The sequence below is a fragment of the Solanum verrucosum genome, unplaced genomic scaffold (assembly GCF_900185275.1).
Source record: "Solanum verrucosum unplaced genomic scaffold, falcon-dt-bn FXZP01000119.1, whole genome shotgun sequence".
NCBI classification, from domain to species: domain Eukaryota; kingdom Viridiplantae; phylum Streptophyta; class Magnoliopsida; order Solanales; family Solanaceae; genus Solanum; species Solanum verrucosum.
This window is the reverse complement of record NW_026019935.1, coordinates 191,590-204,030: the sequence shown is the minus strand read 5'-3', so window position 1 is coordinate 204,030 and position 12,441 is coordinate 191,590. Positions and strand designations below refer to the sequence as shown.

Sequence of the window (12,441 nt, the reverse complement as noted above, 5' to 3'; positions counted from 1 at the left end):
ATAGTTGTTTGCTATGGAGGCTGCAATTTGTATATTTCTGTCTGTTTGTATACGATTTATGAAAAATTCATAATAAACTATCTTGTTTGTACACTGACAAGCGAAATATACAAACGGAATTCTAAAAAATTTCTAAATATATAAATACGAATTTAATTTGTATATACTTACTCTATTTGTATATTCACAAGCGAAAAAACAAATAGAATCTACAAATCGCAGCCTCCACAACAAAAAACTATAGTGATGAAACACAATTATCGAAACTATAGTTATAAAGTTTTATTATGTTTGCTATTTTTGAAATTTTCTCTAAATAATTTTAAGTATCATATAATATCATGACATGCATTTTAACTATTTTTAAATCCCAAATAATGATCACTTCTATTTTTAACTAGATTTATGTTGGGCCCAACATTTTTACCAATGTGCTCGTACAAATTGTTTGTAATTTAAATTTGGAAGATTAAGTAGACCGTTTACATTCTTCACTGTAATATTGTTTATGCATAGATAGACACAATGTTCACATATATTTACACAAGCTGGTATTGGCAAAGGACATGTCATCATCATCTTGTTTTGTGTATCTACTGTTATAGTTCACTTGGTCTGGGCAGCTACCATTGTAACTCTGGCCGTCTAGTCCTTTTGTTGGTCATTTATATATTATTATTATTATCAGAGGTCTGATAATTTGTTTATCTCTCATGTTACATTGCTACAACTTTTTGTATTGCTATATATGAATATTTTGTTAATTGGTTTTATGAAATATAATTACTATAAATTAGTATGGTTGTGGAATTTATTTTTAATTTTTACAACACATATCACAACTAAAAGCTATCAAAATGAATGACCAACATGAAAAGTTCTATACACAAAAACAACAAAACTACCTAATAAAGAGATGGACAAATCAAAGAAGCCACACAACAGTACCCTAAAGAGCTATATACTTATCAAAGTAGAGGAGATTGAACATAGTGAAACCTTGAAAAAATAAATCAACAGATCAGTTTAGATAATTACATAAACTTTAAATAAAAAAAACTTAGAAACAACCAAACGGGAATATTGAGTTCTGAAATTTATATCATTAGTTCAATTAAGTACTAAATATATTGTTTGTATCTAATTGTACCTGTCATATATGTTTATTTTGACATATATTCTTAGTGGGTTCAATTACCTAAAAGAAAAGATGAAGTGAGTGAAGGGAAACAAAGAAATACCATGAAATTTCAACATTATTATTTTGAGAAATTGAGAAGAAGATAGAGAGAGTTTTGAAGGATCATGTAGAAAGATGAAGCGGCATGAATCCACGTGTAGTGAGGCGGTTTCGGTAAAAAATGTCATAACCATGCAGATGCAAGATACAATTCATGCTAAATTATAGATAATCTAATTTCAGTTGATAGAAACTTCAATTTGAGCAATCATAAATTTAACTCCGCCAACCCTAACGCCACTAAAAAGCCACAAGGACAGTTGAAAGCAAGGGCGGCTCAACCCTAATGTCACGACCCGAGCCTACACCCTGGACGTGGCCAACACTCGAAGACCATTGCTGGTCCCCAAGCGAACCCTCATCCTGGCTGACTACAAGCGGAAAACTGATTCAAACATACAAAGCTTAAAAACTGAAATAAAAGTTCATAAAACTTAAATTCAAACTTTAACTCAAATAAGAAAAACTCTGAATATAAAAATAATATTCAACTCGCCATACAATGCAATTTAAGTCTTTAAAACATTTAATAAAATAAATGATACAGACTTCTCACTATATGACTATCTATGAAGCCTCTAACTGATAAAGATGGAAGATGGGACAACACCTACGACATCCTAACAACTGATATACCTGAAAGGTAAATGAAATCCTCCGAAAGCAAGGAGGCTCACCATAGCTAACTCGAACTCTTGGATGTATCAACGAAGCTCCTGTTGATGATCCTGAATACATGTGTCTGCATCATGAGAAGATGCAGGCCAATTGGCTTAGTACATGGAATGTACGAGAATGTAAGGGGAATTCTAAAGCATAACATAAGCTTGAAACTTCATAAAAGGAAACATACTTACCTCTTCTCAAACTTACTCAACTCAAGGAGTACTCGAGGATACTCAAAACTACTCAACTTACTCAACTCAGAAGTACTCAAGGATAAGATACTCAATTCAGATATTAGATACTCAACTCAAAGATATGATACTCGACTCTGGATACTCAACTCAATATGACTGAACTCATTTCAATATAAAGCAATTTAAAACAAGTGCAATATAAAGAAACAAACTGTTTAAAAACATGATGTCAACTCTATGTATATGCAAGGATACAACAAAACTTTGAAATGTATGTAAAAAATACAAATAGCTGTGTATATAAGAATACAATAACTTTTGTAGGAGTTTCTTTAACCGACAACCATCACGTAAGAGCTATTGTGATGATACAACGATTTCCCTCACGCTGCCAGAGCATCCTATACCTTGCCAAGGGCATAGGACCTGAACTACTAAATGGATCCACTAGTCTTTTGTGAAAAGGGTTCATCTAAAAAGTATGACCCTTTTCTACCCATGGTGGCTACATGGTTTACGGAGGCTGTGAGTTACCTGAACTCTTCCCCATATCGGTGCTCAATACTACTCCCAAAAATATACTAGCTCTTTATGTTTTAAAAACATACTTCTTTCTATGATTTGAGATTAGTGCTAAAAAACGTAGCTCAAAGCATATCTTGGAAATCTCAGTTTCCCTTCTTGCTTCATTTAGAAAGCTATTATTCTTTTCTGAAAACAAGCCCGAAGGCTCTTTGGAAATCTTAGTTTTCGTCTTTATTTAAATGTGAAAACATTTTAAATCTCTTTGGGAATACTTAGTCCCCATATACTTTTTGAAGAACTGAACTTCAACTTACTCTTTACCGAACTCAAAACTTAAGTCATAAAACAAAGTTAAAACATTTGTAAAAGATTTCTTAAAATATGGTTCATGCTGAATTATGGACGTGAACGACTCAATGCAGGGTTTTCAATAACCATAAATAGAACTCAATACTTGGAGCTCAAGAACTTAAATAATACTACTCACTTCAAGAATGCTCAACTCAGAGGGTTCATGCGGAATTTATGAGCATGAAGTACTCAACTCAATGACTCAAAGATACTTCTCGTCTCAAGATTGTTCGACTTATAGGGCTCATGCGAAATTTATGGACATGAATAACCCAACTTAAGGACTTCATGTGTAACACAGAATAGTCCCATGATTAGGAATATAGTCTCAAATGGGTTAGAAACTCAATACTTAAGACTTAGGACATGAAGATACTACTTCTCTCATAGATACTTAACTTCTGGAGTTCATGCGGGATTTATGGGTATGAACGACTTGACTCGTAGGTCTACATAACATTATGGAACTCATGTATACTAATATTCTCATTCTCTTACTTATTTCCTCATAACTTAGTTCAAATCAATAGTTGATCTCAGAGGATTCACAATTGAACTCAAAGGCTTTCTTGAACTCTTCTATTAACTCTCTCTTGAATGTGAATTATGAATTCAAGAGTTATATTTCATGATATGAAGAATCTAGGTGATAGAGTAGACTCATGAATACATTATCCTCACTCTCATTCTCACTTACTTGAGTCTTGAAACAAGTTACTAGAAGTTGTAAAAGACTCCTCAAAAGGGCTCAAAGGGACTTTCTTAGAATGTTCAAATGAATGCTCAAAACTTAGCTCTTTAACTCTACCTTGAATTTGAATTATGGATTCAAGGTTATGATCATGTTAGGAATGATTTTAGGTGTTTAGAAGTAGCATAGAGTAGTTAGAAACGAAAAGGAGTGAAGGTGCACTTTAAACGAACTCAAACAGGGCAACCGACGACAAACTGGAGAGGCAGGAGACCTTGGGACTATGGGTGGCACGGAGCGCCAGACCCTAACATTCAAAGGAGGGTTTGGGGAGCTCTGGCAGGCGCATCGCGCCAGACCCCCAACCCAGAAAATCTGACGAACTTCTTTGCTCGTTTTCTCACCCTAACTCGCCTAGAATCAAACGGTTTCTTCCCTAATCACTTAGAATCAATTACTTAACATAAGTACACTCTAATCTACTCAATACATCCCTTAAAACACTCAATTTGATCTCAAGAAATCATCCAAAACCCAACACAACAAGATTTAGAATGAACTTCAAGAACACCTATCAAGAACTCTATTCTTTCAACTTCAAGAATGAAATTTGCGCTGAAAAGAACATGTTTGGTGTGCGGGTGAACTAACCCAACACTATGGAAGCTTACATACCTCTTAGGGGTCAAACCCGTGGTGAAAATCCGCTACAACACGCAAGAATCTCGACAAACGCTTGATCCTTTCCTCTTTTCTCCTCTTCTCTCTTATTTTCTTTTCTTGAACTCTCAACTAAAACCCTAGGCGTAAACTATGATTATAAAACTGAACCTAATAGGATTACACCCTTAAAATCTTACTAAAAACGAATTAAATCTGATTTGGTAAGGAAAAGACCAAACTACCCCTTACTATTTCCGGCTAACTTTCCTTAACTGGACAGCCTAACTTCAAAAGGCCATATCTCACTCATCCGACCTCGAACCTGAGCAAACTCGGTGGCGTTGGAAAGATAATTCAAATAGATTTTCTACGGTATTTGGTAGAACACCTAACTCATCTTGAGCTAGAAGTTATAGTCGTTTGAAGTCGACCCAAAACTAATACTTAAGCATAACTTTCAAAATTTCAGATTTTGCTATTTTCGAACTCAAGGTGTTACATCTAGTTTACTTAACACTTAAAAGAAATTTTAATTTCTCGGTAAAATCCTACTCACAACGAAGGATGGTTAAAGTCTTAGCTCAAAAATTTTCTGGGGTGTTACACCTAAGCCCTAAAGCCAAAAAATTACAAATCCTTCAAAGAAGCAAAAAAATCCCCACATTCAGTTCAAAAAAGGAAGCTCAAATACGAAAACAAATATATACATCTGAATCCGAAGATAAATTCGAGCAAGAGGCGAGATTAAAGGAGAACCAAATGCACTTAGACAAAAGATGAAGGAGATACATACATACCTAAAGAGACGACCAGCTTTGCTTAAGGCGATGTAGAATGTAAACCGTGACAAGCGCCGTATTAAGCCAAACCACACTTGGAAGAACCAAAATACATAAGTAGAATATAAAAAAACTAGATTCTATTTATTGTTACAATTATAATTAAAATCTTCTTAATAGTTTTTTACTAATTATTATGTACATTTTTTTTTGAAATTTTGTGTAACTATAATTAAAACTGAGTAAATACATCAAGCCCTAATGGTTCATCCACTAATCCATGAGAGATACATTAGTCCATTTGAAATTAGACAAGTTAAACAAGGCTAAACACACATTTAATATGACATCTACAATCAACTGCAAATAAAGATAAAAATTTTTGTTGAGGTTTATTTAAATTTAACATCTAATAACAATCAGAGATGAAATTTTTGAAGGCAACAAAATCAAATGTGATTGAAAAAATTGGCAAGCACAATTTCTGAAGTGTTTGCACTTGTACTCCCTTGTCATTGACCACCAAATACCTGTACAAAATGAAGAGCAGTTTCCATCAGAACATAAGCAAGTCTTTCATTTACCTCTTTCACCAGAGCAGAGAATGGGGAAATCAAATTTACTCCGGCCAAGACCTCCTTAGACAGACTAGGCTTGAGTTTCCCAGCTTGATTTGCCACAGGTTTTTTCTGGGGAAATTGTCATATCACCTTTGGTGCAAACTGATCATTTGGGAAATCAGAAATTACCCCAAATTCCTGTTGCACCGTTTGCTTCAATAAAGATTGAACAATTAAAAAGTATTATCTATACTATATTACTCAATTGAAAAAGATATAAGGTAAGATAAAGTGAGTGATCGAATACCTAAACTAAAACTAGCTATAATACATTACCAAGTAATAATAATTCGGGGTGAGGAAAAGAGGCTCTTCCTATTTTACACACAAACCAACATCTATATTTTATTGGTTATGCTTAAAGAGACATCTTCTAACATCGATCAATGTATTAGAAATCCACATAAGAGCTTATCGACGAAAAACTAGAGTTGTCTCATGTTGTAACTACTATTTAAGAATAAGAGCTCAAAAGGAGATGGCAAATAAGAAAGTCAATCGAGGGAGATCAAAACATGATGCTTAACAACTACTTGCATTCTAAAGAATTAATTAGAAATTGTATCACTGACCTTCTTCATTCGTTCTTCAATAGAACTTAAAGCACGAGATTTATCAACTTGTGTAAGGTAGAAATCACGCTCCTTCTTAGCAGCAGAAAGCTCCAAAGCTAGTTTCTGCTCATGAACTGCATGCCTTTGTGTTGCAAAATGTTTGTAAGGCATCAATTAAGAAGTGAATGGAGATCGAAAAATGCATCACTATCCAATAAACCAAAAAGTAACAGCATATTGATTTCATCAGTAACATCATCCCATTTGATTTTAGACAAGTACTTGACATTCCAAATGTCATAATAGAATGATGACCTTTTTCTTCCACCTGTCAAACAAAAAATTGACAGTAAAGTTAATAACCTCACAAGGTCACTGAAAATATAAGAATAACAGAAGTTGAAAGCTGAATCAGAATAACCAAATTATATTGTTATGACAAAAATGGCATAATGCAACAAAACAATGATAGTCTATTCGTAATAGAAGCCAAATTTTGGCTAGTATATGAATAAATGGTGTGTCCCCTAAAAATGTGTAATAAGCACAATAACTAGTCAGCTCAACAAGAAAATAGAAACATTTGTCAAAATTACAGTTAGATGCTACGATGGCACCCTATTCACCAAATAAAAGAAACAACTAGAAAGCTATGTAAATAGCCTAAACATCTAAACAGAATTCCTTAAACGAGAAAAGAATCAAGAAGAAAAGGAAGGCACTGCTAAGAAAATATGTTACTTTACCCATCTGTTGACCATTCAACATATTTGCGACTCTTTTGGCATCACTCTTTTTTGTAAACTCAACCCACCTACAGATATAGATGATAGTTTAATTACTTTCGGTAAAAAAGGTCATAATCATGCAGATGCAAGTTACAACTCATGCAAAATAATAGATAATCTGATTTCAGTCGACAGAAACTTCAATATAAGCATACCCTTCTGAAAATGCTTGTCCTCGGAATCCACCTGCCTGTTTCCGATTCATTTGAGCAGCAACAATTGTATGCAAGGAAAATTAGTAAAGACAACCAAGCTAAGCTGAGGAGCACAATGAAGTGTTTAACCAATATCAGATATAAGAGCATAAACAAGGAACTCAACAAACCTTCAGGTACAAGATATATTCTCTGAATTTCTCCAAACTGGGAAAGAACCTAGCGAAGATTCACGTGGTCCATACGAGGCGGTACTCTACTTACGTGACAAACTCCACGCTTTTCCAGCTTCACCTTCTTCTTCTTTTTAACTTTTTCTACTTGTGTTTTAGTTTCATTTTCTCTACGTGGTGGACTTGTTTCCTTAGTTTCCAAATCGTTCTCACCCATCTAACGAAAAGGAGAAAACCAGTTGTGCGTAACAAATAAAACTTGTGCTATAGTGAAATTTGTCCGTCAAAGCTACAAGAATAATTTTCAATGTATATTAGCAATCATAAAATTAACTCCCCCAACCCTAAAGCCACTAAAATACCCCAACCCTAAAGCCACTAAAAAGCCACAAGGACAGTTGAAAGCAAGGGCGGCTCAACCCTAAGCCCTAAAGCTACAAAATTACAAATCCTTCAAAGAAGCAAAAAAGTACCCAAATTTAGTTCGAAAGAGGAAGCTCAAATACGAAAACAAATATGTACATCCGAATCCGAAGATAAATTCGAGCAAGAGGCAAGATTAAAGGAGAGCCAAATGCACTGAGACCAAAGATGAAGGAGATACATACATACCTAAAGAGACGACCAGCTCTGCTGAAGGCGATATAGAATGTTAATCCAAAGCAAGGAGGATTATATTGCCCAAGTATTATAAGGGATCCACAAAACTCACCCCTCGCTGATGTGGTACATTTTTCTTCAACACTCTCCTCACGTCCAGACCAGAGTCTGATTCCGATACCAAGTCAAATTAAATATTAGATCCAACTCACATTCCAAAAGTTAACTCAAAAGAAGAAAGATTATCTGAATCTTATAAAAAAGTTCAGAAATTTCATCCCTCATCCACTCTTCACAACATCTTTTACTTATGCACATGAATCTCAATAAAAATACGTCTGCAGTTTTACGGACTTATTACTTTATTGATCTAAAAAATAAGCAAACAGTATGTAAGAAATTAAAGAAATCAAGATTCATCTATCAAAGTAGTAGTTCAATTTCCTTTAAAGAAAATAAAAAAGTACATCAATCATCACATAACCCTCATTATTTATATCAATTACTTGACACACCATGATAAAATTACACACTCATGAGGATCAATTAATTATCATAAACTCAAATTAATTAAGGATAAACCTCAATTAGTGACCTTAATCCAAGAATTGGAGTAACTTTATAGTCACTAAATCCAGCCTCAAAGAAGATTTTAGCCCATCCTTTTTCAGATCTTTCTCTTCCAGTAACTAAAACCATCATTAACATATCAAAGAAAATTTGAGTTTCAAGTGATTCATCATCTCCAATTTTATTATCAACCATCATGTCAATAATTATCACTTTTCCACCTTTTTCCTTGCTTGGTATTGCTTCTTTGCATTTCTTCAATATTTTCACACTTTCTTCGTCACTCCAATCATGTAATATCCACTGCAAATAATTCATATCACAAAAAGTTAGTATTCAAGATTATACTGGTAAAATGTCAGTCAGGACAAATCGATGAGATTCTTAATACTTAACTAGAGTTTCAAATATACAACAAAGATAGAAATTTCGTTAAAAAAGCTCTCTCTCTCTCTCTCTCTCACACACACACACACACACATATATATATATATATATATTTGAGCATATATATACGCTTTCAATGAAGGGCCACACTAGATTTTAAGAGCTCGAGTGAAGAAACCCCTTAATAAGAAGTGTCTTCCTTTTAGTTGGATCTTACATGATATAATATGAATTTGGATTAATCGAATTGATGAATTTTGAATTTCAAATGATTATACTTCATCTCAATGAGAAATATTTTTAAAGAATATATGATATGTACTATTGTCAGTATGCGTAAGACATAAGAAGAAATGACTTTATTTATATATAAAAAAATATTGTGATTGATACATGACGTAGACTTACTCATTCTTTAATCTCTTATTTTAAAAGAAAATAATAGAAGGATGACTTTTTTTAAAATTTTTTTTACCCTCCCTAGGACTCCCATCCCTTTTGCTCCTTTGATAACTCAAACTCGCAACCTTTGAGTTGGAAGTGAGGGGTGCTTACTATCCGAGCAAATCCCTCTCGTCAATAGAAGGATGACTCAACTTTTCAACTAAAGTAATATTTGGCACAAAAATAGTACCTAGGTTCAAAGATTCTTTTGCATAATTATTAGTGTAGTTTAACCAGTAACTTTATGTTAATAATTGATATTATTATTGTATAGTTATAACAATAGCATCATTATAAAGAGATCTTTTCCTGTGGAGTTGATCTTTCCTACTATCTTATATTATATTATATGTTCTCTATAATAACATTTTACTATACTAGTAAAAAACAATCTGAATAATGATATCATTATAAAGTGATCTATGAAACTGATTTTTCACACTATAACATTCAAAATTAACAATCCCGGCAATGGTGCCGTGCTGTTATAAATAGATCTTTTTCTGTAAAATCAATTTTTCACGTTACAATATATTGTATGTTCTCTTTAATAATAACATTTCACTAGAACAATAAAAAATTAACAATCTGAACAATGATGCCGTTATAAAGAGATCTTTTTCTTGTAAAACCATTTTTTCTTGTTATGTTATATTGTGAGCTCTATATAGCAGCCAAAACTATCTAAACAACAGTATAGTATTATAAAGAAATTTGACTGTATCACCGATATATATAACTTAAATCGGAAAAAAGTAGTCAAATTACCTTGAGTAGAAGAGCATCAGCAGGAGGAATGGACACAAAGAAATCTCCACCAACATATGACAAGTTGTCACTTCCATCAAGTCCTTCAACCACATGAGGTAAATCAAACACAGTACATTGCAAATTAGGAAAATTTTTAGCAATTGTTTTAGCCACAGTCCCAGTACCACCACCAACATCAACAATAGAATTTAATCCTTCAAAAACATCTTTAGAATATTTCATTACAACACTCATAACCAACTTAGCATCACTAGCCATTGCATCATTAAAAAAATGATTTAACCTTTGTTCATGTCCAGCATAATCCCAAAATGTTCTCCCATGTGCAACCTCAAAAGGTGTTGGTTCATCACTACTAAACCACTCACTTACATGATGCCATGGCTTAACCAAAATTGGATCCAACATTGCTAGTAAAAAAGGTGTAACTGTTAATGGCTCGTCTTTCAATAAAAGACGAGCTGGAGGGGCCAGGACATAGCCCTCCCCTTCTCCTGATCCTGATGATCCCTCTTCTAAGGGGATCATCGCGGACTTCAGGAAAAATCCTGAGTGGATTAAAATTCGCATGAGACGTCGAAGGTGAGTGATCTTGGACTTGTTGATTGATAGGGCATTAGCTAATTCATCAAGTGTCATAGGTTTGCCATGTTTGTGGATTATGTCTGGGATGTTTAATTGAATAGCTGATTTGAGTGACATGGAATTTATGAAACTAAAAATATGGTTCCATATGTGAGTTTGAGCATGAAGAATATCAGTTTCATGCTCACCTACAATTGGCACAACCATTTTAATAAAATTGTTATAACTTTGTAGAATAATATTCACTTTTTTTTTCTTTTTGATTGATATGCAGTTTCTCTATAGACTTTGATCAATTTATATAGAGTGAAGTATGGAATAATTAATTGTAGACAGAAAGAAATAAATAAATATTGGGATAGTCATGTTATCATGAGATACACGATGGTGCTTTGTAAAATTATTACTAGCAAGTGGTACTTTGGATTATTTTATACCAGGTTCGATTGACACGAAGTTTAAGAATATTTTTTTTGACTTTTTTTTTTATAGATATGGAGTTATAAATCATCTTGTTAATGAGTTTGTTTTTCCTTTCTACCCGTGACTAATATATATCCACATTGAGCTCCTAATATAATCGATTTTTTGCTGAAAATTTTTATATTGAAAGGTAAAAAGTGTTGTCTGCTGTGTTCGAAATAGAAGATCTGAAGATGTATGAATAAAAAATTTAATAAACAAAATTCATTGTGTCCTTAAAGGAATTTAATATCTTTATAGTCTTGAGGTTTGGATTGTCTTTCCAAAGCATGATTATCCTTTTAAATTGTTCCTTTCTAACAAGAAATTGATATGAAAAAAAAATAAGAAACATTTCCGAACGATTCGCTTTCACACTAATATTATAATATAGGAACTATTTTGATTTCTATGAAGTTATTAATTTAAAAGAATTCGGAAAAAAAGAAGATTGGTTCATAATACAAATTACAAAAACTTTGAATCTAAATCCAAAGCTCAAATTGAAATTAAAGGCATACCCTCATTATCAAAAGATGTGATGCAATGGATGAGGTTGCTCCTCATTTAATTAGAAGTGTTGGATTCAAGTTCTGAATATGAAAAATTCATTAATAGGGAATATTACCTCTCGAATGGGGATCTACCTGGCATGAATTTATTTTAATCGGACTCTAATACTGTTATCAACCACAAACTTAAAATAAAAAATAAATAAAAAGGAAAGACAAACACCCTCTACCCCTACCCCACTCCACCTCATCTTCTCATTTGCTGTGTATACTTTTGTATGTTCCTTAGTTAAAAGACGCATGGGCCATGAGCCCATGACCAATAATACAATATGAACTTTTTGTTTCTTTCAATATCCTCATCTAGATATAATCAGGATTGAATTTGTTTTTGGGATTGAGTTTTTAGTGTCCAATAGTTATGATGCGATAGTAATTTAAGTGTCTCGTTGAAGTATTCTCGATTGAAAAGTTTAAATGAAAAATTATAACAATTTTAAAGGAATATTTAAGAAATTTAATTATGTCACGACATTTTACAAATTTATGTAAGAAAATTATAACCAAGCGTGTTTTCAAGAAAATCATAACCTAGCGTGTTTTCAAGAAAATCATAGTTCCTTTACAAGTTTTTTTTTATTAGTTTAAAAAATCAATCAATCATATATTTGTTCGAATCTGATGATGGGATAAGGAAAAAAAAACTGATAA

The 12,441-nt window shown here is 33.0% G+C and overlaps 1 protein-coding gene and 1 pseudogene across 1 annotated transcript; both read right to left on the bottom strand.

Annotated features, from left to right (window-relative positions):
* Positions 1–5,510: 5,510 nt before the first annotated feature.
* On the bottom strand, positions 5,511–7,616 carry LOC125835350 (pre-rRNA-processing protein ESF2-like; annotated as a pseudogene).
* Positions 7,617–8,416: 800 nt separating this feature from the next.
* LOC125835298 (probable O-methyltransferase 3) lies at positions 8,417–11,009 on the bottom strand. Its single transcript, XM_049514425.1, has 2 exons — positions 10,169–11,009; positions 8,417–8,872 (listed from the first exon to the last, which is right to left on the bottom strand). The coding sequence occupies exons 1-2, from the start codon at positions 10,961–10,963 to the stop codon at positions 8,570–8,572; spliced, it is 1,098 nt and encodes a 365-aa protein (XP_049370382.1). The 5' UTR covers positions 10,964–11,009; the 3' UTR covers positions 8,417–8,569.
* Between the last annotated feature and the right edge of the window lie 1,432 nt (positions 11,010–12,441).

Excerpts from the sequence above, each read along its gene's own strand:
- LOC125835298 (XM_049514425.1), bottom strand. The coding sequence starts at position 10,963 with ATGGTTGTGCCAATTGTAGGTGAGCATGAAACTGATATTCTTCATGCT. Across the intron at positions 8,873-10,168 it reads CTGATGCTCTTCTACTCAAG|TGGATATTACATGATTGGAG; the intron begins GTAATTTGACTA and ends AATTATTTGCAG.